The 26,652-nt window shown below is 48.8% G+C and overlaps 1 protein-coding gene across 1 annotated transcript in view; it reads right to left on the reverse strand.

Annotated features, from left to right (window-relative positions):
• LOC127023404 (SH3 and multiple ankyrin repeat domains protein 3-like) overlaps nt 1-26,652 on the reverse strand; it is a 299,615-nt gene that overhangs the window by 256,576 nt on the left and 16,387 nt on the right. The window contains exon 2 of the mRNA XM_050907545.1: nt 3,285-3,488. Coding sequence (XP_050763502.1) covers nt 3,285-3,488 — 204 coding nt within the window. The remainder of the gene's footprint in view (nt 1-3,284; nt 3,489-26,652) is intronic.

Raw genomic sequence — 26,652 nt, forward strand, 5'->3', positions numbered from 1 at the left:
CCGCTTCCACCCCAACCACTCCTAAAACCAACTCACCACTTGTCAGGGCACAAACTGAAGGATTACAGGGTCACGCTGTGCCACTGCATCACACTGGGAATTGCTGTTACGTTTCTTGACCAAAAGGCTCAAAAATTTTCTTCAGAAACTTTGTTTTCCACAATGGGAGTCCTTCCTTTGCGAGCAATCCTTATCCCTGTATGTTTGCCATTTGGCTGACTTAGAGCATACTTTGATGGGACACCCACTTACCAAATGACCTAGACAGTGCAGTCGACACTGTTATATTCTCTGCCAAACTTTGTGTAATCAGACTTTATCAGCAGTGATTTTACATTTACACCAAGATCCCTGGGGTAACCACATCAAGCTTGACATTGGTCCCTAAGAAACCCCACTAGAAATAAATCTATGCAGTGATGATCCCAGTGACTACTGCTTTTTATCATTTATTAGTTAGGCAGTGGCATTTGTCCTACTGATGTTTTATAGCGCTATTCCTGAACCTGAATATCATGTAGAACAAAATCAAGTACCCCAAAGTGGCTGCTACCTTTGTATAGTTATCTTTATCAAGTAGAATTACAATCTCCTTAAAGAATGAAATTGGATTTGTTTGACTAGATCTTTTTTCAATGCATGAATTGTATTCTGAGATTTTGAATTGCTATGAACTTAATCCTCCATCAACATTCCATTATTTCAGCTGGAACTGACACCAAGTTATCTTTGGACCGCACTTACTAAGCTCATCCCACTTACTTTTCAATACTGGCAAAATATTAGTGCATTTTCAGTCTATCACAAACTTGTACTACTGAGCAGATGTTTCCTCACACAACTTTTTTTTTTTAAATCATTCCAAGGTAAAAATTGTCTTCCCCACTGATTCACAGACATTGGTCCTTTGCGGATGCTGCCAGTGTCAGGGATCCTCTGTGCATCCCTATGCAGTCATGCAAGCATCCTTCCGTGGCTCCTCTTCACGCCCAGCACCACGTTAGAGGGTCTGCAAATGAGCTTCGCTCCCAGCGTCTGCCTCCGAGCCCTGGGCAGTGCTCTGGCTGAGCCGGGGCAGCGCTGCTCTGCGGACTGCTCGCTTTCGGCTTCCCAAAAAGTTGCTTTCGGACTCGCCCACTGCTGCTCTCCCAGCACTCGGCCTTGGGTAAGGTCCTGCGGGGCTCCCAGCTGCCCCACGCTATGCAGGCAGGGGCCAGGGCAGTGCATCAGGGAGGCAGGTCTGAGAGAGGGAAGCCAGGCTACCTCGGCTTTGATGCAAGAGCAATGCACCCTGCCACCCAGGTGTAAGGCAAAAACCTCATCTGAGAAGAGTTAAGTTGTACAACACGTATTCAGCTGCTCAAAACTGAGCAGCAGAACTTCTGAAGAAGCGACTGAAGTGGGCAGCCAACCCTAAGCTAGTCACATCCCAATGGTTTTGCTCCAACAGCTTGCCTGCGGACTGGACTTGCGCAGGGAGGACATACAGGCACAAGAATTTCCAAATCTCATTCAAATTTACAAGGTGCGTGAACTGAATGTGTGATGACTAATAATGGTGAGAACACAACGGTGTGTTTGGCATGCAAACAAAATAACTATCTCATTAAGAAGGACACAATAAGCTTCTGATAGTAGGTAACAACCAGTAAGATAATATGGGATACAGTCAATACCTCCAAAGGCACATGAGGGTAACTGGATCTCAGCAGACGGGCAGGTAGACCCCATTGCATGTTGTTTGATCACCAACACACTGCGTTGCAGCTGCTATTTTATCCAACACAGGCATCTGGAGTAGCTACAGCTCTCCCTGGCATAGAACAGAGCCAGCATCCCACCTCTCCAGGGAACTACCGCAGATACCTGCTTTTTACTGTACTTTTTCTGCCAATATGCACAAATCTGTCATTTATCTGATTACCTTCATATGCAGCCCTGAGGGCTAATTTATCTTTTGGGTTCAAGAAACCTCAGTGGTATCAGCATAGGATTTATGTCTTGTAAATAGATTCTGGATTTTTGTTTTCCAATAGGATTCTCCAGTGCTCAGCTGCCATTCTTATCAAGTTATGAAGAATTGAAATGACACACAACAAATACCCATGTCAAGTCTGCATTTAGGTGTGTGTGCTAAGACATTAAGTGTGGACATTATGCTAAATTATACAAAAACAAAGCATTAAAGCCTGTATAAGGAACATTAAGGAATTTACCACCTCATAGGTTTATTTGCAAGCATTATTAATGTTGTTCCAAATGTTTTTGTCTACATTAAATGTTAGTTTGCTAAGAAATTGTGCTGCACTTTCTTTCCAAATTAGTCAGGATTAGTTATAATAACAGCATTCACGCTTGCATTTATAAAAGCTCGTGCAGCTTAAGCATGTAATGCTTTCTAAATAGACTTTGTGGGCAAAATATAGCACAAGATCCCTAAATTTAGAAGTCCACGTGCAGGTAACTAGAGTCCCATTACAGCCAGTGGGGATGTCCACAGTGACAGTCAATGGAGCCCAAGAAATGCTGCATGTCACCTTAGAATAAACATCTACATGTGATCACCTGAATCCCAACCCAAGGCAAAACCTATAGTGAATGTAAATACAGAGTTAACTCAGTTAACTTCTGCTCTAGTTAATTTTCTGAAACAGAAAATAGTATAGATTATCCTCCATGCTCATCACACAAATGAGGTCCATACAGGGACAGTCATTTGCTGTCAAAGCACACAGTTATGTTCCAGTCTCTACAGTAACTGTAAATTAATTAAAATATCAAACTCAAGTCCTTCAGCCTCATGTTCAAAGATCTCCCTATGATTTTCCCTCTGTACCTAAGAGACTGGCTTTCCTTCCGTTACTGCAATTTCCCATGACAGTTATGCACCACTAGAAAAATAGAAATTTTGATCAACAGGGTCAGAAAACAGGGAAGCTGTTTCACAGGGCTATGACAAATGTTATGGAGCTCTCGAGCAGACAGAGTCACGAGCAACTAAAACTCAGAGGCATTTGCCTCAGCTTTCCCTCAATGAATTCTCCGTGAGTAAACATACACCCACACAAATTTCTATGCTTTCACTCCTGGAAGGGAAATGGGGAAAAAAAAGGGGAGGGGGACAGGGGGCATTAATATCTGTGGTGCCTACAGAGACTACAGTGGAAAGGATCATAGAAGTTCTACATACTTATGTACATATATATATGTATGTATATATATCTATATATGTCTATATAAATATACACACATTTAAAAAAAAAAAAAAAGAAGATGATGGCTACCTCCAAGTAGGGGACAGGAGTGTCTGGATTCAGGGGGTACTCCCTCAGCAGGCGCTCCTCATCCAGAAACTTCCCAGCCCTGCCATTGAAGGCCGGCTGGAAGAGCCCATAGTTCAGAACATCCTTCAGGCTGTGGTTCAAAGTGCAGAGGATGCGCTGCTTGGAAACCCACACGGGAACATCTGGATTCAACCGTAGACACTTCTGTGGAGAAACACAGAGGGCAATTAGAGCCGAGAATCACCAAGGTCCTGTACCCCATAGCTGCACCCAGGAACAGTCACAGTAAGAACAAGAAGGATAAAATGGGAAAGCCACAACCTTTTCCATGTCAGTGGATTACGGGAAGGGGAAAAAAAGAGTTAGAGAAGGATGAGACTTAGCAGATCCCCCTAACGCATTTTGTGGCGTTCAGGGCAGACTCAAACCCTGTATGTTATAACATCCCATAAAATATGAGAAGTGTCAAAGAATATTTTATGGCCTAATAACAGTGTAATAGCAAAATTTCACTTAAAAATCCCCGATAGGCTGTAAAGAGTCTACTGACTTCTCCACCACGGACTGCATAGGTGTGCAAACAAAGGAGGGATGAACGGCAGCACCGTGAGCCCTGCCAGGAGCTGGAGGCATCCAGCAAGGTCTCCCCAGCGGGATGAGGGGAGAAGAGGCCTCTGCCTCCCCGCATGGAAAGTCACACTTCCCCATCTCACCCTGTGACCACAGTGGGTTTCCCTGGCACCGTAAGCAGTTTCCCTCCCTCCTCAGGACCCAAGTCATCAAATATTTATAGCCCATCATCTTCAGGCTGTATTTCCTACAGCTGCAGCCCCTGCTGTCACGCTCCCGGCTGGCTGTGGGGCCAGGGCTGCGGTGCTGGCAGAGCAGGTCAGCCATGGGAACCTGCCCTGGCCAGAGCCCGCCGAGCCGCACAGCCTGGCGTGGGTGCAGGCTCTTCGCAGCATCCGCTCTTGCGGGCAGAGAGCAGGAAGGCAAGAGGATGCCATGCTGGCAGCACCAGAGGTCAGTCTTGCAACAGCCTGTCCCCGTTGGCAGCCACCATTTCCCCTCCCAGGTCCCTGGTTTTGCATTTTGGCCCTCAACCTTTCCTTGTTCCCATCACTTTGTTTTCCCCCTTGTTTGTTTCTCCTCCCACTCCACACTTTCTGTAGGAGGAGAAGACAGCATTTTAGTCTTGTTTCAGCGCTTCATTTCAAAGCCACAGCCTGTCAGCCCCATTTAATGCTCCTGATTTTTGTGCTGGAAGGAAAACCACCCTTCCTGCCTCTGCAGTGCTCCCCCAGCAGCCGCTGCTTTCCCAGGCTGAGTCCTGCTCCACTCATCACATGGAGGCACTCCACACTTCTGCCCACCCTTGTTATTCCCCTAGACCACATCATCACCTTTGCAATGGGAGACTGGAGGTGCACACCGTGTCCAAGGGATAGGTGCAGCACGGATCCACACAGCAGCATAAGCACACTTTGTCCATGAAGGTGTTGAAGAGTTGAGGCCTGAACGCAGCCATCTATTTGGATTTCCAAACAGACAGACCGACCCGATCCCCACCTTCTCCACGTTCTCAGCAGCACTGCCAGCGACTGCAATGGACCTGCAGCACCACAGCTCCAGCCACCGCCGCACCGCATCCCCACCGGACCAGAAGAAGGACGCTCGCCCTGGGCATCAGAAGTAACGGCACATCCTCACTCAGCCCTTCAGCCCCACTTCCAACTTCAAAATTTAACCCCAGGGCCTGTTTTGGTCCCTTGTCCCCTTAATAGCATCTTTTTGGTTCTGTGAATTAAACAGGCACTGTTTTGAAAAAATCAAACAGCTTTGCCCAGAGAGAAGCAAATGATGCTGCCGGGGCACAGGGCGGGAGCCAGCAGAGCGCCCGCGCTGCCCTGCACGGTGCCAGCCTGCCCGCCTGCACACCACCACCCGGGAAAGCCACCGTGTGAGACAGAAAGTCACCGAGCTGATGTTACAGCTCATTTTTCTCAGGCACGGATAACTTGCACTTGGCAGCATGCATTTGTACTGCAAACAGAGGTCAGCGTTATCTATTTCATCGCTGACCGTATTAGCAAGTCAGCATGCTTATCAACTATGGCTTGTCCTACTGCAGGTACTAAGGAAGAGGCGGCCGCTTGCTGGTGTGAGAAATCAGCAGTTCAAAACCTTTGAGAAACGTCAGCTCTGTTCTCTTTCAGTCCTCAAAGAGAAGCAGAATACGTATCATCCTTTCAGGGACGCATAAATAAAAAATAAACGTTGTCTATACCTTCCTACATGCTTATTTAGCCTCTAGGACTCTTCCTCACTGTCAAATTATGTTGTTCAGTATTAAAATATGTGGCTAATGGAAAAGCACTACTGACAGGCATGCACACGTGCACAAGTGCAAGCATTGGTTGAAGGAAGGTCCCGGCATAAAACCCACCTAATTTTATACCAAACTTTATACTGCACAGACATACTCTGGGGAGTATTAACATTTCATATTTAAGAGAGAAAACAACTTAAGGACATGGACCTGTTGGAGCAAGTGCAGAGGAGGGCCATGAAGATGATCAGAGGGCTGAAGCACCTCTCCTATGAAGACAGGCTGAGAGAGTTGGGGTTGTTCAGCCTGGAGAAGAGAAGGCTCCGGGCAGACCTTATAGCAGCCTGCCAGTACTTCAAGGGGGCCTACAGGAAAGCCAGGGAGGGACTTTTTACAAGGGCATGTAGTGATAGGACAAGGGGTAATGGCTGTAAACTGAAAGAGGGTAGATTTAGATTAGATGTAAGGAAGAAGTTCTTCACTGTGAGGGTGGTGAGGCACTGGAACAGGTTGCCCCAGAAGGCTGTGGATGCCCCATCCCTGAAGTGTTCAAGGCCAGGTTGGATGGGGCTTTGAGCAACCTGGTCTAGCGGAAGATGTCCCTGCCCATGGCAGAGGGGTTGGAACGAGATGATCTTTAAGATCCCTTCCAACCCAAACCGTTCTATAATTCTATGAACTTCCACCCTGCAGTGTGTTTCTTTCTGTCTTTAACCTGCATCAGAAATCAGAAGGAAGAAAATGCCTACTTCAGCTGTGAGGTCAAAACGCTGCACAGCCCTTTGTGGGCATAATCCAGCTACTTAAATGTCTCTCATGACTTTGTTTCTCCAAACACCATCACATATATTAAAGACTTTCTCATATCAGAGATCCTGGAACTAAACTTGCTTATTCCACTCCATGACGCAGCACAGTCACTCTGGGAGCAATCCAAAAACATGAGGCTAATCCCACAAACCCCTGCCAGAAGGGCTGCAAGGGATATCTTTGTGCAGCCTTAACTCTGAAGCCTGCAGGGATTAGCAGGAAAAAGCTGCTCTGTGCACGGGGCGGACCAGGCTTGCTTTGCTCCAGGAGCCACAGCAGTGAGAGCTCCTCTGCTTTCCGCCTCACAGAGGGGCACGTTGCTCTCCTCTGGCCTCCCATGCGGCCGGGTCAGCCCCAGCAGCTCCCACACCAGCACTGGGCTGATCCCAGGCAGAGCAGGACTTGGCTGCCCGAGCTGCAGATGCCATGCCAGAGACTGATCCCATCTCCATCAGGAAGAGGGGCTGAGCTCAGACAGCGTGGGGCACCTGGCACCACCGCATGGAGAGATCCAGCCCAGAGACAGCACTTCAGAGCAGCTCACACAGGGTGCAAGTAGCTCCAACCCTGACGGTTTGGACACTCGAGTCAACATCAATTTTAAAAGGAACCAAATTGCCTTGTACAATCCCAAACCTGCAGGGGAAGGAAAGGTCTCTGCCCCTTCCTCTTGACACTCTCCTGAAATGAGAGGCTCAGCGCTCTTCCCGGTGTCAGTCCCCAGAAGACCCAGGAGGGATCCCGGGGAGCTGAAGGAGGCACCTCTGCAGGGAGCACACCGTGGCAGCGCCAGTCCCGTGTGAGAGCCGGCACGGCACAGCACCCACAGAGCCCACCCTGCAGCCAGGGCAGGTCCCAGACCGGCAGGCAGGCTCAGAGGAGGGCAGGGTGGGAGCAGCTTTCAGAACAAGTTGCTCACTCTGGTTTGCAGTTACAAGCAATAATTTCTTCCATACAATTACAAGCTCTGATCACAACAATCAAAGCCTTCGGAACAACTCCTGAAAGAAAATGGTACAGCTTCTCAACTTTTAGACAGCACGGATGACTCCTTCCTGAAGGAAGAAAGAGCTCAGAGCTTCAGATTCAATCCTCAGCAACGCACAGGATGACAGACAAGATCTATTCAAGAGCCACCTTGCAATAATGACAATAAAGAACTTCTTACATTCAACCATCCCTTAAGAGCAAAAAAGCCAAAAATTCTTCATCGAAGAGCACACAAATGAGAAAGAGTTGAAAGGAAATTAAAAAGAAGCAGCTGAAAAGGTAATGTGCTTGCAGGCAGCAGGGAGTATATTTCATAATATCACATTAGAAGCTCTGAGCAAATGTATGGCAAAAATGAAAAAACAGCCTCTAAGAGGCCCCTACAGAAAGATGGAGCAGCCAAACCAACAGAGCAGAGGAATCTATCAGAAGTAAAAGATTTCCTTTAGAAAATGGGAGGTGCCTCTGAATGGGAACAGAAAAGAGCACAATCCTGCCACACCACATGCAAAATGACAATGGTATTGAAGTCATCAAAACTAACAAACGCAGAGGAAGAGGGGAGCCTGACGGAAAGTGGGTGAGGCTGGCAAGCAACCAAGGCATGAGAGTCATCCAAGGAGGAGTCCCGGAGCTCCTCCCGTGAGGACTGGCTGCAGGATGGGCTCCTCGTTAGTCACCGTCACAACGGATGCCAACGCAAAGGGTCTCGCAGACAAGGAATAAAAGCTCCTCATTAGATGCATGAGCACGGCAGATTTGAGAGCGCAACTGCAAGTGGCGCGGACTGCCCGTGCACAGCACCGGCTGTGCTCTGCACCGCATAGTGCAAACCATCTCGGGAGTGGGAGCAGAGCACGGGCAGGAGACGCTGATACCCAGGAGCAGCTCCGCAATTCTGCCATGCTCTGGGCCCAAAGGCCTGGCCTCTGTCCCAGGAACACGGACTGGAACTGCGACAAACATTTACATTGCTGAAAAATCTGCTTATTTTCTGTGGAGTCATGCCTCACACCTACGAGGAGAGCCTGGAGGAAACCCACGCCTACCAGAATAAGGCTGGCCTGCTTACAAATACGCACGCGCATTTCCAAAATGTTTTCAGCAAGGTCCCTTGCTGCCATAAACTGAAGTGCCAGAAGCAAGAAAGCATTCCTTTGGATCCCTAACCGACAAGGAAGATAGTAAACAAAGGTGAAGGTCAACCAGGCAGGTTTCCTGACACAGGAGTTCATCAGTGGAGTCACGTGGGGCCCATGCTGGGATCTGGGCTGAAGTGATGTAGAAAGGGCTGCTATGACACTCATAAATTGGCAGCACATCCAGATCTTCTACATCACGTGCAGGTCTGGTGGCCCTGTCTTTCAGGAAACAACAGAAACAGGAAGAAGGTAAAAGGAAAGAAGACAAAGGTGACCAGAGGCACCGAGCGGTCTGCACAGGACAAATGCACCACGTCTGAACTCGGACCTGGAGCGGAGCGTCCTGGAGGAGCGTGCAGTGCTCTGCAGCAGAGCCAGGCGCTTGCACCGAGCGAGCAGCGGCTCCTTGTAACACTGGGACTGGGACGAAGTTACAGGAACAGACATTATGTATAAAACAAAAAAGCCCAGGTAATTCTTTCACCTTTCCTTAAAAGATTATGTTTGGTTTTCTCCAATTATACATTTTTTCTCCCCAATTACTCGTTAAAAGCCCATCCCCTTAAGCATCGGTTTCAGCAGCAAGCTCCTCCTGCGACCTGGGGCAGATGTCACTGTTCCCCTGCAGTGTGTGAAATCCTGCAGGATCCTCCTGGCCTCGCTTGCATGCTGGCGGGAGAAGGGATCAGAGCCACAAGACAGCCCTGACCAGGAATCGCCCAGAGCACTCCCACCAGCAACCCCTCAAACCCACCACCAGCCCTGCGGGGCAGAGGCTGGGGAGCCAGCAGCAGCCCCCACGTGCGGACGGGCCCTGGCCAGGGACCGTGGGATGGGCCGAACATCACCGTTGCAGCTTGTTTCCCCTCACGACCATGGTCCAGGGAAGGAGCTGGGCTCTGCAGGGACCAGGGCAGAGCAACCACCACTCGGCGTTTTAGCGGCGGAGAGGAGAAAACAGCACAAGGTTTCTGTGCACTGGGTGCTGGCAAAAGGCAAACTGGGACCAGCGTAGAGAGCAAGTTGTGTATGCTGGCAAAACAATAGGAATTTCTGGGCTTAGATCACCTCCTGAGGAAAGCTCTGGCCCTGCCATCCGCTGTGCTAAACGCCACACTGGGAGAAGCTGCCTCCACCAAAAGGAAACAAGATAAAGAGCAGGAGGGAGGTTCTCAGCTCCCAGCAGGAAAGCGCCCAGTGCATGAGCCCTTCTTGCAGAGTTACATGCTGTAGATAACAATGTATTTTGGCTCTACGGGTTTTCCAGCAAAATGGTTGCTGCTTATGAGCCAGTCTGGAACGATGTTGCTGACTGTTGTATCATCCCCCAGAATCCATTGCCTGAGACAGGAAGCCATCCAGTTACTTCTATTTAAAAAATAAAGAGTCCAAGAGCCCCCTTATTACAACTCTTCAGTAGTACTGACAGTGACAACCAGCCCCATCCTATAGTCCCACCAGTCAGCGCTTTCAGAGGAGCAGCTGCCTCTGATACAAACGCAGCTTGAAATGAATGTTTAAAGAGATTCAACTCCTGATTAACTCTAAGTGACTGGTTCAGGCAAAACCTCCCTCTTACACAGAGCTACAACAGCTTTATTATTAGCCACCTGCATGGAAAGGGCTGCTGAAGAGCAAAATTGCCAGCCAGTTTCATCCAACTGCTGAACTCTTCATACAGAAAAGACAGCGCAGAGGGAAATGCAGAAGAGTTGGACCTGTAAATCAAGCTGACCCCACCAAAGCGCCCAAGACAGCTTAAAGAGACGACTATTACCTTCAGAGACCTGGGAATGTTTCCTGCTTGGCTCATTGCAACACCACAACCACAGCCACCTGTCTAACTTGCGATCGGTTGGAAAATGAGGACCTGGGAAGCTTTAGCTCTATATAGGGCTGAAAAAAAGCCATGTAGAGCAAAGCTTCTTCTGGAGAGGAGGGAATAAGATCTTCTGTTCATCCAGCATCAGGACTGAGACATGCTAGTTGGATAGATAGGTCCTAATAAACACATGCAAAGAGATACAGAACTTCTCAGTATAATGGAGCAAATGAAACCAAGGTTGACTAGAGAATGGGAAACTAAGAGGGCCCGTAAGATCATCTCGTCTGAGCAACGTATCACTGCCCCGTAAGTTTCAACCAGTAGCTCCCATAATGAACTAAATTACTTGAATTTGGCTAACAGTTTCCTGAAAAGCATCCAGCTTGAGTCCAAAAACATCACACGATGGAAACCACGCTCCCTCCTTGGGTAAATTAATAAGCAAACAGTCATCCTCAATGAAAAAAGGTAAGTCTTAGTTCTCATTTCATTTCCCTTGTTTAAACTTCCAATACAATCATTATTTTTTGTTATATCTTTCTCTGTGATACTGAATAGCTCTTTAGTACTCAGTTTCTTGCTACACTGGTAGCCCCCATTTAACACTGACACCTCAGAGTCTTGTTTAGGGTGAGCAGAAGAGGCTGATATTCATAAATTGTAGTGCATTTTCTCCAGATCTCAAAGAATTTCTGTTGCTCTTTTCAGCACCCTCTTTAATTTTAAATACACTTTTTAAAGTGCAGAATCAGAGCCAGAGGCAATATTCCAGCATCTGTCTCCCAGCTGTCAAATACAGCTATAAAATATTGTCCTCACCTCAACTCACTATCCCCTTGCTTCCATCTCCAGGCATCACATTAGCGCTTTTCACTAAAGCATGTGGCAGTTTGGGTTCAGTTTACTTTGACCGCTCCATCCCTTTCAGACGGCCAAACCCCACGTCCTTTCCAGGATACAGCTCCCTGTTTTCTAGATCTGGCATTAGTCCTTAGTTACCTGCAAAACTCTGCATTTGAATGAATTAAAAGATAGTTTATTTTGATGGGCCTAGGTCTAATTTCCTCTACATGTGTGCAAAAAAAAAAAAAAGAGAGAAGATGGGGATGCAGCCTCTGACAACCCTAAACCAGCAGTTGTGGAAACAGGAGGAGCATGGGGGGAACAGACTGCAGAAAGTGGCCGGACTCTGTGCATTCCCTGAACAGCAGGTCCTTTGGCCACTGCTAGAGATGGATACGGGGTCAGACAGACCACTGGTTTGGCCCAGTGGGGCTTTTTTGTGCTCTTATTTATGGCACCTACGCTTACATCTTTATTCGTAACTCCACCACTGCTTTTAGTTATATGAAAAAATTGTCAACAGACGTAATATATTTACTCCTGCTTCTGTATTTTTATACTTAGCATATTGCAAAACAGTCATTTCTAACATATCCTAACAACCTGATCCATAAGATCTTTATGGATCAGGTTGTTAATAAAAGAACTCAGGGGTTAATATAAGTTCAGGTCCTTATGGATCTTTATGATCCATAAGGAAATAAATTCCTTACATTAACCCCCGAGTGCCTTTCCGGTGTTGACGTATTCAGTTTAGCCTATTGCACAGGCATTAAAGGAGTTCATGTTCTCTCTTTAATGCACCTTATTTTGCATCATCAACACTGATCCTTATCCATTGGGGTTTTTATGCTTGTATTATTGATTAGGTCCCCCTGAACCTCCTCTCTGGGCCTGACCTGTTACAGATAGCTTTGTGCAGCTGAATAGCTCTACTGCCCAGGGAGAAGAGGGAAGGGTCTCAGCCGCACAGACAGCTGATCAAGAGATGCGCCACGGAGGGTAGGCAGAGACAACCAGGCAGTTTTCATGGCAGAGTCCAACAAGATTCGTGCCAGTGCCTGTGCTGCTCACGGGTCTGGGATGGTCTGGGAAGGGGAGGCGAACTGTGAGCCAACAACTAAGGTACCTGGTGTAGTAAAACTGAGAGCCAACTGCAAAACCCAGCAGAAGGACCTCACAGAGCCAAACAGCTGAAGAGTACAGCAGATCAACGTCACACAAGTAAAATGCTAAGGACAACAGGCTCCGAGCTGTCTATTGCCTGGCTGTGGCCAGCAGTCCTGCAACCCCACCACAGCAATGCTCCTCAGGTGCCCGACAGAATAGCAGGGACCAAAGGAACAGAAAGCACCACCGTGTCACTGTGTGAGCCCCTGGTATGCCTGTGTCCTCAAGGCCACCTGCAGTCCCGGCTCCCCTTTCAGAAAGGCCACACCAGAAGTGGAAAAGGTGCAGACAAGGGAGAAAAGATCAATGGCCTGGAGTGGCATCCGTGTGAGGCTCAACTAAATAGACAAGACTGTTCAGTCTGGGAAAGACAAGGCTGAGAAGGAATATGACAAAACCAAAAGTGGCACAGAAAAGATAAACAGGTATTATCTCCTTGGGAACTGATGCAAACACCACAAGACAAGGTGACAGATAGGACATCTTCATTAGACACACTCGCACTGATCTGCTCAACAGCATGCCGCCGGGCTCTGGCAATCGACTCCAAATTAGTCTCCCAGGTACTTTCACTTGCATAGTCATAACCACAAAACAGCACGGTGTGCATCATCGGGCATTTGGCTTAACCCAGTCAGAGCACCCTGCCCAGATCTGACTCTAATTGCAGCAATAACTCTTGGGTTACAGTTTACTACCCCTCTTTTCTTCAAAGCTACAGCTTCTCCCATTTTACATTAACCTACACCCCCTCTGCCTCGAGGTCTCAACAACCAGTCTAATTTTGTGGCTGGATCCTTTTTCTTCATACTTAAGACTCCAAGATTTTGCACATACACCTTGTTTGTTACAACTGCATCGTTACTGTTAAATTACACTAACTCCTACCCACCAGCAACAAAGTCTCTTTCAAAACCAAACTCGGGAGGGTATTAAGTGAAACTAGTAGAGTCAAAGCAGGACAAAGAATTGATATTTCCTTACTACCCGGCATGAGTTCACTGTGGAGCTCCACACCAGCAAGTCACAGGTTCAGGCCAGGGGAAGGGTCCTGGAGAAAGCTGGTCTGGCTCAGGGCAGGCAGCTGCTCAGGGCTGTGGCTGGACGAGTGCTGAGCGTCTCCAAGGCCAGAGACCCCATGGCCTCTCGGGGCCCCGGTCGGTGTCCGACCTCCCTCCGGTGAAGGACTTTTCTGCCATGGAGGGAGAATGTCCCTGGCCGCAGCTTGTGCCTCTTGTCCTGTCACAGCACCTCCAAGAGGAGCCTGGCTCTGTCCTCTCTCCCCGCCTCATCAGGCAGCCGCAGGCCGCAGTAGGGTCTCCCCTTCGCCTTCTCCTCTCCGGGCTGAGCAAACCCCACGCTCAGCCTCTCCCTCGACCTCCCGCGCTCCAGCCCCGACCGTCCCGAGGCCCTCACGGGACCTGCCACACTACTGCAATGTCCATCCTGCGCTGGTGAGCCCAGCCTGGCCCCAGTATCCCGACGGGTCTCGCCAGCGCTGAGCAGAGGGCAGCAATCCCTGCCCTCACTCCACTGGCGGCCCTCGGGCCATCACCGCCCGGGAGGTGCACGGCCTCCATTGCCCGAGGGCACTGCCGGCGCCGGGTCTGAGGGGCCCCGGGATGCTCCAGGCCTTTTCGGGGAAGCTGGTCGCCCCATCCTGTCCGGCCGCACGGGGCTGCTGCAGCCCACGGGCAGGACTTGGTGCTTTTCCCGGCCGAGCCCCGCCAGCCCCCGTCGGCCCCTTTCTCCAGCCTGGGGAGGTCCCGCGGACGAGCAGCCCTGCCCTCCCGCCTGTCGGCTGCTCCCAAGGCTGGTGACAGGGATCTCCCGCCCGTCGTCCCGGCGGTCAGTGAAGGTACCAAATGGTACTGGCCCCCGTGTCCATCCCTGAGGAATGGGCTCGTAACCAGGCACCAGCTGGACTCCGTATGGCCCATCGCCACCCTTTGAGCCTGGTGGTCCAGCCAGCTTTCCCCCTACCTTGTCGTCCACCTGCCCAAACCATCCCTGTCCCGTTTTGCAGTAAGGATGCTGCGGGAGACCACACTGAACACCTCCCTAAGCCCAGGGTTGACAACCTTTCCTGCACTCCTCTCGTTCAGAGCCAGCCGCCCCGTTGCAGAAACAATCAGGTTGGCTGGGTACAATCTAACCTTGGTAAATCCACGCTGGCTATTCCAAATCACCTTCTGTCCTTCGTGTGCCTGGCCAGGGCTTCCAAGGGGATTTGCTCCATCACCTTCCCAGGGACCAAGGTGAGGCTGAGAGGCCACTAGTTCCCCACAGCTTCCTTTTTCCCCACCCTTGATGCAAGCACAAAGAGCTGATATGCATTCAGAATATAATAATACAATTTCCTGGAAAAGACATCAGTTGGGCATTATCAGGTAAGCCACCTCTGGCCCAGGGAGCCCCTAAGCCAACTGCTGATTTAGGCTGGAAGGGTTCCCTGGGGAGCCATCACCGTGTGCGTGTCCCTTGCCTCACCTTTCCAGGGTTTGTCCTTACCCCTCCAGGAGCAACAGCTCTGCCTGTCGCTCCCGACAGGACCCTTCTGGACCCCCATGGTCTGACCCGGTGTCACCGCACTCACATCTGCCTGCTTGCTATGTTCCTCTTCAAATTATTAATACTCTGAACAAAGTTACAAACTCCGAGGTGTTTTCTCTCCTGCTCCTCAGCACCCTGCCAAACTCTCCTGAAGACAAGAATTCATCATTTGTTCGTGCTTTCCCATGCCAATCTCTTTGCCTGGCACTCGGTGCATTGCAGCTCTTCTGCTCTCCACATGTAACTTCTACAGCCCTTTCAGAAGCGTTTCCATCAAGCTGTTTTGAAGTTTTGATAAATCCCGTCAGTCAGCTCTCTTATATCCATTATCCCTTATTAAAGAATTAAAATAGATTAGGGAGACATGGTCTTCTGAAAATGCAATGGTTAAATCTCACCAGAAATTATTTTCCAGTTGATATATTTTCCTGTTTTCCATTAACGGTATAACTACTATACCACATACAAGTTCATTGGTCTTTTGCTCTCCACATTGACACTAAGGCTTTTGCTAAAGATGGCTTCAACAGCTCCTTCTTTCTAACCTCTTTTCCCTGATATAATAACTGTTTTGAGTGAAAAGAAAATGCACATTATTACTACCTACTCATCTGCTCCATACTTAAAATTCCTTCAGTAATTACCTACTGTTTTGTTTTTTTAAATCGGTTTGCTTCAGCGCTCACCTGCTGATCCATTCTTTTGTAAAACTTCCCCAACACTTTACGCTGTTAATTCGGTTTGTTTCTTCGTCTCACTTACTGCCTCCTTGCACGGCTCTACCCCGAGCTCCGGATGCTCAAAAGGGACCGTACTCCCGTGGGCTGAGGTGCATGGTGTTCAGGCTGGCACGTCCCTGCTCTCCACCATCACTGGGGCCTCCGACAAGCGGCTGTCGTGGCCGGGGGTCCCGGCGCCAGCGACCCTGCAGGTGCCGTCACACAACCCCTTTGGCTGAGCTGCGCTTGTCAAGGGGCTGCCACCCCCAGCTGCCTTCCCACTCCCTCGCAAAAAAGCACCCCAACAGCCAGGTGAGCAGCCAGCGATGCTTGCAGCAGTGCCAGCTGGCGAGCCAAAAGAGACGCTGGAAGAGGCGTGCTCCTCTACTCAGTGGCTTTTAATTGAAAAAAAATAACGACAATGTTGATAAATTTATTAACCACTCCCCTGATGATCAATTCAGCCAGTATTTGTCCAACATGCGGAGCCTTGGCAGCCTCCCAACAGCAACCCGAAAGCTTGACTGTTCCCAGGCAACCACAGCCTCCAGGTTCACACAGGACAACTTTACAATATTACCATGTTTTCAATAAAAATTCTGCCGTACAAAGGAATTTCAAGTTGTCAAATAAACTAAAGTTAATAGTAAGTTAAGTAGTATTAGGAGGGCCAATATTGACTGCCTTACTTCCATATTTTACCCAGTTTAAAAAAATTAGCATTTTTCTTCTATTAGCAACTGCAGAGTTTGCAGGCTGCTGCATTTAAATACTGCAGATTCCTTTGGGTCTATATGGAAATTTATATCACGCTTCCCACAGAAAACAAAGACCCTGAGGCAGGATGCAATTACTTTGGTCGCAATGGCACAAAAAGTAGGAAAAACTCTAAACCAACCCAGTGAAGAAAAAGACAAGAATTGAACATGTCCATGCAATAAGACACCAGGGAAACACAGTGGACTAAAAATGGTCTAACCACCATATAAACATCACAGCTTCTTGGTGTTAAGAAAGGCTTCTCAGCAAAAAAAAAAAATGTTCACTAACCGAATCTTATCCATACATTCGCTTTGTTCTAATGCAAACTAGAACAAGGATATCAATTAAACGAACACTGCTGAAACTCTAAGGAGAAGATGCAGACCTTTCATCAACATCACTAAGAAGGACAAGGAGGATTTCAACAGAAGAAGTATGAACATTAACAAATACAGAGAAAGAAAATATTAAGCATATGCATTACTTAATTTCTAAGTTTTTTTGTTATCTAATTCAAAGTCAGGTCGGACGGGGCTTTGAGCAACCTGATCTAGTTGAAGATGTCCCTGCTCATTGCAGGGGGCTTGGACTAGATGACCTTTAAAGGTCCCTTGCAACCCAAACCATTCTGTGACTCTATGATTCTAAATAAAACATTTCACAAATCATTTTACATTGCTACAAACATCCATAATTTACCATGACAACTCCATCCTGAAGCATGTGCCTTAATTCCAGCTACCTAGTATATATTAGTATCTTGCTCAAAATCCTTAGCGGTACCAGCAGGTGAGCTAGCCCAGAAGATAACAATTTGGTGAAAATCCTACAGAACGAGGTTGTAGCAGAGGCATGTGTGCTCTCCAAAAGGAGGTGATCTAAGCTGCTGCCATTCAACTTATCATCTGTGCCTCACTCGAGAGGCTTCAGCCTCCAACTGCGCTGGAGAGACCCCACCAAGCTCTACCGGCGCAGCGTCCAGAGCTGCCGTGCTCACCCTGACATTGCCTGGGACAACTTGTGGCACAACCTTGACTCTGCTTTCCCTGCAGCACCTACAACACCTTGTTACATGGAAAATTAATGCCAAAACATTACTAAGGGAAGAGAATGAAAATGCCTTTGCTTTACTGAAGCAGGCACTGCTGCTCTAACAACCTCCCATTTTGCACTTGGGCTACGATCGCTTTCCACCCATTAGCAGATGCTGCACCCTCTCCCCTCCGGTGCTCCCTGCCCGCACCATCTCCGAGTGCGCATCAGCTCTCTCCTCCCAACACCCTCCACAGCCCACGACCCGTCCTGAGCACACACTGCTGCCTGTCCTGAGCACACATGCTGCCTCCGAGCACACACTGCTGCCTGTCCCAGCACACATTGCTGCCCGTCCCGAGCACACACTGCTGCCTGTCCGAGCACACATTGTTGCCCGTCCCGAGCACACACTGCTGCCTGTCCCAAGCACACATTGCTGCCCATCCCGAGCACATGCTGCTGCCCGGCACATTCTGCCTCCAGGCACTGTCTTCCCCTGGTCATCCCTCAACGCTTCCTCGGCTCCGATGGCTCGCTGCTTGTTACAGAAGTCAATTTTGTAAAACGATGGGTATAAAAAAAAGTATGAATTTCCATCGATTAACCGGTAACAACGACGAGCCAATCAGAAGCAGGGAGGGGGATTTTGTTAGGTAAGCTGGCTGTTTAATTAATCAACCAAGCCTTTAACGATGCCAATGACCTGTGAATGTCAGGACACATTTAGAGAAACAGTGGTCCACAGCAAAACTGAGCTATAAGCCAAAAGCGGTTATGGACTGTTTTATTAAAACTAGCATCATCAGAAAAAGCATGACTTTTAACAGACTGACGGAAGTTTTCTTTCTATTGAGAACTGTAAAATTACTTGACTATGGGAATGGACTAGATATCATGTTTTAGAGGCATTGTTTAATATTGCTTCATGACATCTGGTTTGCATAATTTTAATTAATCAAAATTGTTATGGACATGCCACCATCACACCAGCTGAGGGCTGAAGAAACGTATAGTAGCAACAATAAATAATGTCAAAGACCTGAATGGAGGAATGAGGTTGGATGGCATCTGGGGTCAATCAAACAGTGAAGATATTAAAAGGAAATAAGATGACACTAATAAAGTTTGCATCCTAAATAAGCAGGATGTTATACCATCAAGTATATACTATCGCAAGTTATACCACAAAATGCAACACGTTTCTAGACAATAAGATGAGACTCAGCAAAAACTAATCCTGTTTTGTAAAACTTCCCCCACACACATACTCAGTAGAGGAGAGAAACTATGCAAGTTGCAATGCCTGATAATGACCTACACATAAGACAGCAAATTAGAAATGTATTTACCAGCAAGGGGGGGGGGGGGGGGGCGGCGGGCGGAGAGAGTGAAAAAGAAATGTTGTGGAAAAATACATTCTGTCAGATCACAGAAAAGGGAAGACAAATGACCCCATCCAGCTCCAGTTCAGCTTCATTTGGAGCACCAGTCTCTAAATTAATCTGTGCCTTGATAAACAAGCACTAGCAGTGGGAAGAAACACCACTGAGTTTTAGTTGCTGGTAAACACCTGCAGTGCTCTCGGAGAAAAACCCAGCCAGCGCAAGCAGCCAGCTCAGGCCTGGGCAAGGCTAACACCAAGGCAAAAGGCTTGAAGATAAAGCACCGTCACAGCTTCAGGTTTATGATCCCTTGGGAGACAACACCCACAGGAGAAAGGACACCTCTGCTTCAGCCCCTCCACCAGCATGACACTTGTTTCTGGTACAAGTCAACACACAGATTCTGCCTTGAGGATCCCAGCAGTTTGTGACCACAGTACTGCAAAGGGTCCACGGGGAGCAGCCTTGCAATTCCCCATCATGCTTTACACTGCCCTGCGGGATGGCCAGGCTCCCCAGGGAAATCCCCCCAGCAGAGAGGTAAGATAACTTGCAATGTCCTGCCCAGCACCATCAAAGAGAAGGGGCATTTCCAAGTGCCACGGTCCCTTTTTGTCCAAGGGCAGGGGAGCAGGGCATGCCTCCTGCTCTGCTGAAGAGGCATGAGGCACTCAGAGCCAGAGCGCAGAAGAGAGAGGCGCATCTCTATACACACAGCCCAATATTGTCAGGAAGCACCACTGTGCTGACGGGAACTGTAAGTGGCTCCAAGACTGGGATCCAGCCCTTACAGGTTAGGATGGGCGATCTTGCTCTGTACAAAGAGGTGCACATTCAGGGCTACTCAAATTTGCCTTGCAGGATGGTCTGGATGCCAAGGCAGTCTAAGGAGTGGGAAGGTAGCATGCAGCCCTTTTGCTCCTCATTTCCCAGCTCCTTCTGCTTTGTTGGTCTTTCTAAACAAGCACAGCCCGGCATCCCTACTTCACACGCACAAGGAGAGAAACACCTCTCCCACAGGAACACTGCAAGTGCCCAGAGAAAATACCGGAGGACTGACATGGCTCACTTCTGCAGCAGCAACCCTGAGGTCGTTGCAGCAGCTGCGGGAGCAGAGCGCAGCAAACCCTCTCCGGAGAGCTGCGAGAGCAGCACTGCCATGAGCTGCTCTCCATGGGCAGCTGCAGGACAGCCATCTGCAGGCCAAGCCTCTGGCCCACTGGGGCCACTGTGGCAGCTCAAGCCACTGGGCACGGGCAGTGGGACAGCAGACCCTACCCACCAGCAAAGGCAGCTCAGCGCCCACAGTCCCAGCCATGGTGATAGCGGGGCCGATAGGCTTTTCCAGGTCACCCCAGGGAAGGACACAAGGTGGAAGGAGACCCAAACCAAGCTCCATGATGCTTAATGCTCGCTGAGGTGAATGAAGTCCATTTCTGCACAGCGTGTTGTGCTGGAACCAGAGAGCCCAGATCCCAGAGCTACTCCTTAGCCAGTCCTCAGACTGAGAAATGCCATGTACCCAGTGCTATACAAATTTCCTTACTAACGTAGCAGAGTGACTGGCACCGCGCTAAAACCTCACACAGAGAGAGAGCAGATGATGAGAAAAAGACAACATCAGAAAATACGTCTTCCCAACAGCCAGGGACAGTAAACCATGCTGTAATCTCCCACAGAAGCAAATAACCTGCTTTCTTGGGTTATTTGGGATGAAAAGTAAGTATCAATGTGACAAGTTAGGCTGCAAAAATGCTTACTGGATCTTTTAATTAATTTGGTTCTTGGATTTGGAGCTACATTGCAAAGGCATTATACCACAGAACGACTCAAGTAAATGCATTTAAGATGACGCATTAATGTAGGACTCTTCAGTATCAGAAAAGTACCAAAAAGAGTGGAAGGAATTCAGAAAACAGTTCATACTTATTAGTTAATCTGAAGTGACTGACAGAAGGAAAGATTAGTAAAACAAATATTAAACCACAACAATTACTTTAATAGATCACTACAGTGTTGTACAGTTACAAAGACAGACAAATAATTTATGGTTATTAGTAAAACTAAATCAATGCTCCTGCACATTCTTTTTCATGCAACATATTAACTGGAAAAAAGCTTATACTGAAATGTAACTTCAAGCAGGAAAACAGAAATAGAAATAAGAACATTTGCAGCCTGAAAAATTTGTCTTTGTATGTGTTACAACACCTAGCATACTGACACTGCAATCACAAATGAGAACCTGGGTATTGCCATAAATACGTATCAGCATCTCTGACAATTATGAATCCATAAGCCAGCATGACCAATTAAGGTGCTGCAAAGCTACAGGAAAAATTAGTATGGTCCCTTGGACTCAATTACCAACAGCAAGTGTGCACTCTTCTGTCCTGTATTTCATTCACTACTGGAGCAGCCATTAGCTCTGCCTCCCTGCCAGAGAAACCCCGGGGATCGCGGCCGGCTCCGCAGGAGTCCAGACAAGACCACTTACACCGAACGTACACAGCCCCCATCCCAAAGCAATGCAAAATCTCAGATCTTCTTTGACTCTTCACTGAGTGCAAACATGAGCCAGCAACAGGGACTAAAAAGCACGCATCCACTCATATTTAACCCCGTTCCCGAGGGCTGCGGTGACCCATCCTGTTTTCCTCCCGGACAAGATTCCCTTGATCGCTGCCCAAGGTGCAGGCAGTGTGACCGGCACAGGTGGGCTGCATCCCTCCCCCAGGACCACGCCATCACAGGCTTATCAGCCCACCAGCCAGCCCCACCTCCCATTCCAGCCACCGTCACAGGGTCACTGCAGGCCTCATTCCTCATCCTACAGGCAATCGATTGATCAAACCCAGTGAAATGAAAGAGAAAATTTCAGTTTGTGAATGGCTGAGAAAGGAACACTGCTCTGAGGCAAAGCCAATGGTGTGCGCTGTCCCTGGGACCAACAGCGTGTAACAGCATGTAATACCAAATCTTCATAAACTGCTAGTAAACACAAAGCCAAACTGAAAACAATGCCAAAAACTTTTTACTATGTAGTTTGCAAAATATAACTTTATGGATCTAATTCCATTCGCTTTTTGAAAGAAGAAATGAACAGGCTGGAGATGAAGCAGGAGAATCTCTGATATCAGAGATGCTTTTTCTCAAACATGCTTATATGTTCTGCTGGGCTTCTCTTCAAAGAAGCAAGCAGCTAAATGCATGGTCACAATACCAAGAGGTCCCATCATCAGTAGAGAATGGGGGGTAGGCAGCAGGACAAGCTTTGAAATTTTGTATATATAAGCTAATTTGGAAATAAAACGTATAAAGTGGAGATCAAGATTTCTGCATCAGAAAGTGCTCCAAATGAGTAACTTGGATGCAGAATACTGCCAGGCAGAAAACTCAGCTTCCTGTAGCTGAAAGAAAAAAAATGTAAATGCAAGTTATATTCTAAAACTGTGCTCTGTTACCTCTTTTGTAACTGCACTGCTGACTTTGTAATCTGGAATTTAACATTTTCTTTTCCTAGCATAAAGCTCATGTTTTCACTCTGAGCTTGCCTACTGTGTAAAGTGGATTTGGGCGAAGCAGAACCATGCTATTCTTTCATGAGTGGTGACTTCCCATAAACCGTGTTGAGAACAAATCCTCTGGGGCCTCTGCAAATTTAGGAGCCCAGGAATCGGGGAATGCTTGCTGTCAAGGTACAGAGATCACGCGAGCTGGCCCATGGTCTCGGAGGCGCAGAAGACGTCATGGGAAACCTGGAACCACCGAGGAATGGGCAGCCGGCATGCCCTGGGTGTGCACAGGCACCATCCTGACACCCAGCTGCACCACGGCGATAACTAACGAATAAACTGGATTTTCACACTTGCAACTCACAGCTTGATCCCCACAGCTCTTGCCACATCCCGGCCAGGTGCCATAGGCCAAGGTGAGGAAAGACATCTCCCCAAAGGCTTGCTGCCCCACGTTCTTCTGGCAAAGGCGGAGGTGCCGTTGCCATCTACAGCTCTATGACCACCCAGGTATAAAGCAAGAGGTACTGTCTACTGTCAACTCAGCAGATACAGCTAAAGAAAACAGACGGGGTTTCAGGCCCACCACTCATTCCTCAGGTTGGGAGAGCTTTGTCTGCTTTTTCCAGATATATTAGTATGTCTAACAAAGGATAGTGCTGCTCCACAACCCTCTCCTGTCTCCGACAAGAAGCAGCAGTAGACAGGTGGCCCAAAGTTCTAGAAAAAAGCCCATGTTGCCATAAAAATATCTGGGACAAGACATAATGAGAGAGGAAAAAAGGAGGGAATCCACCACAGAACCAGCTTCTATGGAATATTTGGTGAGTCCAAGTCTGAACACCTTTAGATTTGCAATTACTTACAACCTACTGCCAAACTCTCACCTTTGATGTAATCTCACCCACTACAGCAAGAAGGACCTTCACACAATTGGCTTGCACAGTCCATCCATCCACACAGGCATGCACAGCATTGCAAGTTTTTAAAAATATACTCTCTAACTAAATGCATAAAAAACTTCCTGACACAGCTAGAGACAGTCAGAGTGGTGTTGGGCAGCAAACTCGTCTCCAGAGCTGTACATGACACGCACTCCAATTCCTTCCTCTTAAAGCCTTTTTCTGTTAACTTCTTGTACTGTGTTTGGTCCCTGCATGACACTAAGAAAGAAATAATTTCAATTATGTTTCTTCAGCACTTGTATAGATATTCATTTTTAAGGTATATGATTCACAAACTCTAACCGCAGGCCGAGAAATGCTGGGGACAACCAAAAAACAATTTAATGCCAGAGATGCACGCTGAATAGCGCAGCAGGGTGGTGAATTTGGACCAAGCCCGCGGACAGCCCCTCTCTGCATGCACAGGTCCCAGCCTTCCTCCAAAACCCAGGGAGAAAACATCATGAGTCACCTCACCCATGCTTGATAAAACTGTAGTCTGAAAACGAACAGCACGCTCTCATGTATTACACGTCTCTGCGAAAGGTGGGCAACAAAGAACTCTAACAGCGTGTACTTTATGAAAGGTTACCTCGTAAATATATTATTACAATTCAATTAACTTACTGAGGGAGGGGATGAACAGCACAGAGGGAGCTGAGGCTGTGCTGTGGGGTGAGCTGAACCCAGCGCAAGCGAAGTGATCCTCCCTCTCCCTCCCACGAGTGCAGCGTTTGCAGACGATGAGTGAGATCAGGGAACTGGTCCAACAGTAATGAACCCCAGAGTCCCCATCACTCCAGACATACGCTCAGATAAACCAGAAGTAATCCATTAGCAGATCAGATCCATAGTCATCAACAGCCACCGCCAAGCCATTAGCAGAGAAAAACCCTAAGTGTGAAAGCGCACCAGGAAATTTTTCAGACATAATTTAAAAATTCAGGGACACTCCTGAGGTCCCTGCAGGCACCACGTGGGCGCTGAGGAGCCCCGGCCAAGCTGGAGCACATGTCAGCTGCGCAAGACAGTGGCAGGATCGGAGCCACAGCTCTGGCCCCGACGTGTGATCGGGAGCACCGTGTCCCCAGGTGCTGCTGGGTGGCTGCACCTCAAAGGGCTCCATGGTATGGGTGCAACTGCTGGTTCCTCCTGAGAGCCGCCAGAAAGACACTGCACAGGCTTCAAGGACAGAGCTGGCATCCTGATGGGGTGCAAGTCTCCACCTGGCCAGACAGAGGCAAGGACAGCTGGCAGACTTCATCGTCAGCACGCACCCTCCAGGCAGCCCCATGGTGGGGAGCCACTGAGACCTCCTCGCAGGTATGGAGACAGTGCCCAGCTCACCGCTGGCAGCCTGCAGCGGGACCCTGGGTGCCCCGGGGCAGACTTCCATCACGTTACAGCACATTGGTACTGGCCCTCCAAGGCTGTATCTACACAAGCTGTTATTCCCACAGCACATGGCGCAGCCAGCCCTGACCTCCTCCCTCCCCAGCGCTGGCATGGGATCCTCTTCCAAAACCCACTGCTGTCAGGCAGGCGAATGCACCAACTTCAGCCCTTACTTGTGCATCAGTTCACACCAATTTCACTAAAAGAGCACCTCTTAGACCAAAGCATCAAACGGGACGGCACGCGCAGCCCCCGCGAATGCAGATGTTGGTGTGTGCTGATGCTGGTCCAGCAGGATGCTTTCACCTTCGTTACCACACCTGCATGGGGGCAGGCATCTCGGCACGAACATACCCCACTGAGGAGCGGTTGGTCCTGCTACGCGATGGCACTGGCTCAGTGGCAGCCACTGGGCACCGTGTGCCCACACCAGCCAGCAGGACAGAGCCAGGCTGCTTGGTGGCACAAGCAGGGCTCAGCTCTTGGGTCGCTGGCTAGGCTGCCACGGGAAGGAGGGGGCACGACGCGTGGGGAGGGGGCTGCCTGCCTGCCCGTCCCATGGATGTGGGATGCTACCAGCAAGGAGAGCCTGCGCTCCTTGCAGTGGGGTGCTTTTCTCCCAGCCCCACAGTGTTGTAACAAATCCCTACGGGCAGAGATGCTCCTTCCTCTGCTCGCACTTCCAGATCTGCCATCGCACGTTCTCCTTGCATGCGAAGAGAGTTGGCGGAGGTTTTGTGAAGAAGTGAGTCTGCAGCACTGTTCATTTTTACTGTAAATTTCCAATAATTTATGTGGGGTTTTTACCTAAGATTTCATATCCATCTTTTTTTGGAAATGCTGATAAATAACTTCGGACGTTTATTTCGATCTGGGCATCTTCAGCACATCGGGTGTCGTGTCACAGCGCTGCCGGGCACAGGAACGCCAACAGCTCGGCAGCTGGAGACAGCAGGAAGCCTCTTTTTGGGCTGATCCACAGAGAACCATACATTAAAAATGAAGCTAATCTCAGAATTTTCCACCAACCCAGATTTTAATAAAAATAATCTCCCCTGGAGATAGCTGTAATATAAAGCTCCAATACTGCTTCTCATACTGTGGCCGATGCTTTCTTTCCAGTAACTGTGAATTATGGCTCAATTATGTTCACTTTGCCCTCTAAGCACAGGCAAGGAAAGAGAGGGAGGGCTGCCCTCATGCCTTCTTTCCGAAAAAAAATTAAGCACATAGCACAAGCTTGTGCCTGCACCTGAGCTCCTCATCGCATGCACAAGCAGGACCTCATGCTCACGGTGCAGTACGTTTTGCAAGCACTTTGCCTCCGAGGATCTGTGAAATCCACTCTGTGCTGTCCATGTTGGCCGCAAACAAACCTTCAGCTCCTGTAGTGGATCAACAGTTGAACCTTCAAGCTACAAAAGCTCTGGCAACTACAAGTCTGCAAGTGCTTAGGCGACAGAGCTCAGAAAGACGAGAGAAATGCCCATTTTGACAATTCAGCCGAGGAAAATGTGTCCACTATATCCTTCAGGCCTTGCTTACTCTAAGTTTTCCTCCACCCATTTCACTAGCAGTTACGTACTCCCTGTGCCCTACAGAGCCACCCAGTCTCCTGGCCCCCAACCCCACCACCACCAGCACCGACACCTCCCTCGTGGCAGGTCCGCCCCGCGGGGCTGTGGTGACACCTCCTGCCTCGACCACCTTCTGCCCAGAAAGCTGGCTCAGGGGATGGGGAGCCAGCGAAGCAGCAACTGTCAGACAGCTTGACGGTAGGGACTTCGCAAGAAAAGAGGTCTTCTCTTTTTAAGTAGAAAAAGCAACAGCAGGGAAAATGTCCACTTCGGTCAGTGCAGCAGGTCTGTGATAGGGGCACAGCTCAGCCCCAGGCAGAGCCCCTCGCTGACACCCGCCCCAGCCCCTCGCGCCGCTGTGCAGGCACCCTCCCTTC

The sequence above is a fragment of the Gymnogyps californianus genome, chromosome 1 (genome assembly GCF_018139145.2).
Source record: "Gymnogyps californianus isolate 813 chromosome 1, ASM1813914v2, whole genome shotgun sequence".
NCBI classification, from domain to species: Eukaryota; Metazoa; Chordata; class Aves; order Accipitriformes; family Cathartidae; genus Gymnogyps; species Gymnogyps californianus.